Consider the following 6,603-nt stretch of genomic DNA (forward strand, 5'->3'; position numbering starts at 1 on the left):
AGTGGTGTCTGTGTGTTTCTTGGGGTCTCCACAACAACTGATTTTTCACCTTCACCTCTTCATACCATGGCCTAAGGTGGCCTTGTTGCAGGGACTATGACAGGAAGCACATTTCCACACCTCATTAACTTTTCTTCTTCTAGAACCGTCTGACAAGCTTCCAAGGCCTTGTCAGTCATTGTGCATGCGGGGACAACAACACCACATAAATGGAAACACTTTCTCTGCCAGCTTTCGATGCACTCTAGTCCCCCTTGCAGCTTGACTGTTTGGGTTTCAGGGTGCCTACACGCCTACATCAGGAAGAACGTTAGCCACTCATGTTGGAGCAGAGTGGCCTTAGAACAGATGGGTCTTATCCTGTGGGTCACAACCTCCACAGCAGTTGCATATCGAGACACCCTGAACATCATGCATCTGCATAATGATTCATAACAGTAGTAAAACTACAGTTGTGAAGTAGCAATGAGATAATTTTATGGTTGGGGGGGTCACCACAACATGAGGAGTGGCATTAAAGGGTCCCAGCACTAGGAAGGTTGAAAACCATTGCCCTAGAGTGAAGTCTCACCTTCAAGACACCACTGCTGTTATCTCGGGCAGAGTGCAAGGTATCTCATTAATAGCACTAAACTCTTTAACAATTAACACCACTTTGTCCACAGCCACTTTCTCTACAACTATAAAAGTATACTTCTTTATCTCCAAATTTTACATTTTTTTTACATCTTTCAGCTCCACTTTCTTCTCAAATTTCTCACTGTAAATTTGTCCAAAGCAGTCAGCCATAGCTGTGCCACATCCTGAATACTGTGTGGTATTGAGATCCTCTTCCCAAAAAGTTATTCCATTAGTTTTTATTTCAACCCGACTCAGATCTCAGAAGAAAGCCAGATTCTTTGCTAGAAATTTGCACAAATGGCGTCTGTCTCGCTTTCCAATTTTGTCCTTTGTTTTCCTTTGAAACTCCATGAGCATAGTCTCTCCTGACCACATGCCTCTCCCACTCTGAACTCCCACCATAGAGGCCATTAGGGTTCATTGACAACATTCTAGGGCTGCTATAGTCCACAACTCCAAACTGTTCCACACTCCTTCCACAAAGCAATTCTAAACAGACGACATGGTCAAGTTCACTACACCAGTGACCTCCACTCCTCAGCCAGTTTGCTGTACCGGGTGCTTGTCTTGTCACTCTGACTGAAAACCTGGCAAAAAAAAAAAAAAAAAAAAAGCAACTAAAGGAGGAAGAACTTGTTTTGACTGAGAGTTTGAGAGAGTCTAGTGTATCATGGTGGGGATCGGGATGGCATGGAGGCTGAACCAGATCGGTCCACGGCAGTGGCAAAACAGGCAGAGGTGTTTGTGACACTCAGCAGGAAGAACACGCCTTAGGATGCAAGCAGAGTCAGCCACACATTCCATTCCAATGGTCCTGTGTCTGCTAACTAGCTTCCACATCCAAGAGGTCCCAAAACCTCCCAGAGCCGCGTCACCAGCCAGCGGCCAAGTATTCAAACACATGAACATGTGAGGAACATTTTATATCTGACCCAGTTTGGGATATAAATATTTATATCCAAACTAACTCTGCCACTGCCCTTTTACAGAGCAATTCACTCTGGGAGCCTGGGACAGAATACAAGGCTTAAAAATGATCCCAGGGTGAACTTTGTTTTGTTCTTTTTTTTTTTTTTTTTTTTTCCAATTCCCTCCCTTACCCTCTTTTCTCTTCCCTTCTTTCCCAGAGTCCTTTGCCACCCTGTCTCTCTCTCTTTGTATCCTTCCTGCTTCTCTTCTTTCCTCCATTTTCCTCACCATTTAAGGCACCATCCCTAACAATGTCAGGCTCTGGGCTTCACCTAATTCTATTTACAGTCACCAGTCTACAACTCCCTGTCTAAAGTCTCCTCCCCCTCCTAATATCAAAGTCCAGCTGCTCAGTCCCCCGCTGACCTGCTTCCTGCCTGGAAAGACATGTCTCTGGCCTGGAGAAACCTACAGAAAGCCTTCTGCTTGGAGACTTCTCTCCGAATCCTCCAGATGTGTCCATCCCTGAGCTGTGAGTGAACACCATGGGCCATGGGTCAGCAGAGGGGCGACAGAAGGGGAAAGGCTAAACTCTGGAGCTGGTTGCCTAGGATTTGAGACGAGTAGAGCTTCGTGAGGACTTGGGATTTTAAAGATACACTTGTAAGCACCAAAGGTTCCAAGTCTTTCTAGCCCACTGCTTTCATTTCATATCAGTATTTTATAGTGGCCCCAATTTGATCTGAAATGAAATTAATGGGTATTAAGACCTGATAATACACAACTGAAAAAGAAAGCCAGCTATCTCTATGTTGATATGAAGAAGCAAAGGAAAATAAGTCAACATAAGATATTAAATTCAATACATAAATTCCGAGGATTCTTATTTTAAAAGGCATAGGTATTCTTATGCATATCCACTACATATATATGTGGTAAGATTCCCAAACACACACACACATGCACGCACACACACACATGCACGCACACACACACATGCACGCGCACACACACATGCACGCACACACACACATGCACATATGTACGCAAATTATTTTCCTCATGGTTATCCATGCCAGGACTAAACTAACCTGACTGTCACCTTCTGCTCCAACTCCCCTCCCTTCACGTCAGGAACAAGAATTTAGAAGAGATCCGGGGAAGCTGATATAGAAGTCTTCATAAATTATCTCCATACACCAATGCTTTTCACATAGATTTGTTCCCTCTAACCTCACAACATACTCATTGATTTCCTTTCTAAACACGCAAGCTTGCACAGCCGTTTGCATATTTATGGGCCGTGCTGGAAACTTATTCCCAAGTACTATAAATGATATAGAAGATCCTTTTCCATCCCTCATCATAATCAATTCTGTCTTTTTCATATCTTTCTAGTTCCTCTGCCCTCCTCTCCTGTACCCTCTCCCTCCTCACCTCACAATTTTGTAAAACAATGTCTGCACAATACTTGTTTAATGTGTGTGTTTATGTATCTGTGGAGGTGAACATTTGTTTATAGGTATATGTACACGCGTGCATATATGTGAGGTCAGAAACCAACCTTGGGTGTTGTACTTCAGATGATGTCCAACATAGATTTGTTTGCTTGCTTGCTTATTTTTAGTTTTTTTTTTTTTTTTCCGGTAGTTTTTTTGTTTGTTTGTTTTGCTTTTGAAGACAGGGATTCTTATTGGTCAAGAGCTCACTGAGTAGGCTAAGACTGCCTAGCCAACAAGCCTCATGCCTCCGTCTATGCCTCTCCAGCACTGGGACACGTGTGTGCCATAACACCCAACTGTTTTACATAGGTTCTGAGGCTTAAACACCAGTCCTTATGCTTGCCTGGTAAGCAATTTAGTAACTACACTGTCTCCCCAGGCCAACACGTGCCCGATGCTTCACATATTATTTTCTTTCATCTTCAGCTAAATTTGCAATTGAATCCTATTGTCCCATACATGATGATACAACCGACAAAAAGTAAGATATATGGCTCAGTAATTAGGAGCACTTGTTGCTTGTTTTTGCATAGGGCCAGGGTTTAGTTCCCACCGTCAATGTGGCAACTCACAACTATCCTTTAACTCAAGTTCCAGGAGATCCAACCCTTTCTCCTGACAGGCGTGCACTTGAGGCACATACAAACATGCAGGAAAAACATACGAAAAAAAATAAGTAAACCTAAAAATTAAAACAATATAAAAGGAAACATGATCAAAAAGCAGAAATATGTAAATACCAACTAGACTTAAAGCCAAACGTGTCTGGCTCCAAACTCAGAGGTCTTGGCACACCCTGTTCACTGGCCTTTCCAGTCCTTTTAATTCCATTGTCTCAGATAAGTTATGCATGAACTCAGGCAGAGGAAACTACATTGAAATTACTAGATACTGACAACATGAGAGGAAAATGCTTTGGAGTTCCTTTTTCTCCAACCAAAGACTCCAGAATGACGGGGCTGCCTTAATGGTGATAACATGTGAGGCATGGTGCCTAGATTGCTTTTGTTATGTTTCTTGCCTTTTTTTTTTTTCTTTTTATTTGGCACAGTAATTATGCATGTTTATACAATACAGTGTGGTAATGTGATACATTGAATAGAGTGTCATGATCAAGCCAGGAGCATAAGTGTCCCAACTCCTTATCAGTGTTTGTGTGTGGAGCCTGTGACTTCCTGGAGTGCTTTAGAGAAGAATGACCCCCACTGGCTCGCATATTTGGATATTTTTAGTCACCAGAGAGTGGAACTGTTTGGGAAGGATGCTGAGGCATGACCTCTTTGGAGGAGGTATGTCACTGGAAGTGAGCTTTAGAGTTTCAAACGCCCATGCCAGGGCCCAGTGTCACTCTTTCTCCTGCCGCCTGTGGATCAGAATATAAAGCTCTAAGCTGCTGCCCCAGCACCATGCCTGTCTGCTTTTTTTCCATGATTGATTATGGACTAGCCCTCTTAAACTGAGAGCAAGCCCCCATTAAGTGCTTTTTTTAAAAAGAGTTTCCTTGGTCATGGTGTCTCTGCACATCAATAGAATAGTAACTAAGGCACTTCTCTTCTACTTCTTTGTGACACACACAACAGGTTACTGTAAATTCTGGTAATCCTATTGTGCCACAGAACACTAAAATCAGTCACTGTTGTGTGGCTTACTTTGTTATCTTTCCTTATATCATTCCAGACTCCAGCAATCACTCTTCGGCACTCTTCTTCTGTCGTATAAGCCATTTTAGTTTTTAATATATGAAGAATTTGAGGTCTTTCTCTTTCTTTGACTAACACATGTTGCTTAGCATAAAGTTCCCAAGTTCCAATCATTTTTCTACAAATGACAGGATCTGATTCTGAGTAATATGTTATTATGCATATTCACCACATTGTCTCTGCTCAGTCTTTCTATTTCTTCATCAGGAGAGGCACCCTTGCTGATTCTATGTCTTTTCCACAGTAAACAGTGCCACAATGAGCAAGCATATGGAGTTTCCTTTCTCTTGTTCTTTCTGATACTAGCCATTCTGACTGAAGAAACATGAAACCTTATTGTCATCTCCAGTTGCTGCTTGGAGATCTTAATCAATCCATTGGAACCCCTACATTGAATTCTATCCAAAAAAAAAAAAAAAAAAAAAAAAAAAAAAAACTATAGGAAAGTAATCTTACAGACTCATGCCACGTAGCCTTTAATCCCTACTCTTCCCCTAACCTTCCAAACACTCTTGAAGCCTCTATGTCTACTTGCTTACCATGTACATATGTTGTTGTAGGTGGTTTTCCTCCTGGCCCCAGCTCCTGGAATAATGAATCATAAAACCCAAAATATTATTACAAGTGCCTAGGCCATATAGCTAGGCTCTTCTTTGACTAGTTCATAACTTAAACCATTATACTAATTTACATTCTGTCATGTGATTGGTTACCTCTGCTCAGATAACATACATCCACCCTACTCCCATCTTGCTGGATGACTCTCCCAGGCCTGTTTCTATCCCAGAATCCCCTTTGTCTACTGGATGTCCCACCTCTAATTTCTTGCCTAAGCTACAGGCCAACAGATTTATTATTAGCATATGCTACATCCATACAATACACAAGATATTCTTTCTACAATATATGTCTGTTTGTGATTCTTCATCCAAACACACATGTAGTATACTCTTCACACATTCATGGTTTGTGCAATATATTCAAAATACTTGGGTGTCTAAGTGTGTTCTAGTATTCCAGACACTCACAGTGAGCAAGCAAAGTCCATTCGCATATAAACCCACAGGTGAGACAGGGATTAAGAAGTAAATAGAACGAAGGGAAAAATAAGGGAAGAGAGATGGAAAAGTAAAGTGGGGCAGGGGATCTCGGGTAAATAGGGAGATTATATGCTTTACGTGTTTTCAGGTGTGTAAAACTAGTAAAGTAAGTCACAATCCTCCCATAATGCCTGTGTGTTTACTGTGTGGTATCAGTACATATGAATTATTTAGCCTTACCTGCACTGATTCATATAGTCATTCTAGTCCAAAGATGCATATATAGTTATTGAAATGATTAATTTTCAATATAGAGTGGAAAATACATTTTCAAATATTTTATTCTTTGAAATTTCTACAAATGTATCCAACATATACAAATCATATTCATCCACCATTGCCTCCATCCCACTCCCCCCAGTCCCCCCACCACATCTCTCTCCCATGTCCTCTTTTTCTTTTTTGTTGTTATTTACAACATTTAGTCCAGTTACTGCCTTCCATTTCTACATAGGACTGTGGCCATCCACTGGGTCATGAGCACCTTCCTAGAGACATGTCTTCAAAGCACAGTGACTCTCTCTCCATCAGCTGCCACCAACTGCCAATATATCCTCTGACTGAGGTGGCACTTTGAAGCTCCTCCCCAACCCATGCTGGAACTCAGACTGGCTTGATCTCAGGCAGGTCGCCACAGCAAGAGTGGAAAAATATCTTAAAGTTTCATCTTTTCTATTAGCTAAAGTTTCAACTTCACATTATTTTCAGGTAGATGGAGCTTGTGCTCCAATGGGCTATTTTGTACACATTTTCTCTCACACAAAGGAAGGG

At 41.6% G+C, this 6,603-nt stretch overlaps 1 protein-coding gene across 2 annotated transcripts in view; it reads left to right on the top strand.

The window, feature by feature from the left end:
• Positions 1–1,778: 1,778 nt before the first annotated feature.
• The window catches only part of Agxt2 (alanine--glyoxylate aminotransferase 2), a 43,665-nt gene continuing 38,840 nt past the window's right edge, over positions 1,779–6,603 (top strand). For both annotated transcript variants that reach the window (XM_051150964.1, XM_051150965.1), the window contains exon 1: positions 1,779–2,062. In XM_051150964.1, coding sequence (XP_051006921.1) covers positions 1,978–2,062 — 85 coding nt within the window. In that variant the 5' untranslated portion in view covers positions 1,779–1,977. The remainder of the gene's footprint in view (positions 2,063–6,603) is intronic.

The sequence above is a fragment of the Acomys russatus genome, chromosome 9, assembly GCF_903995435.1.
Source record: "Acomys russatus chromosome 9, mAcoRus1.1, whole genome shotgun sequence".
Classification (NCBI taxonomy): Eukaryota; Metazoa; Chordata; class Mammalia; order Rodentia; family Muridae; genus Acomys; species Acomys russatus.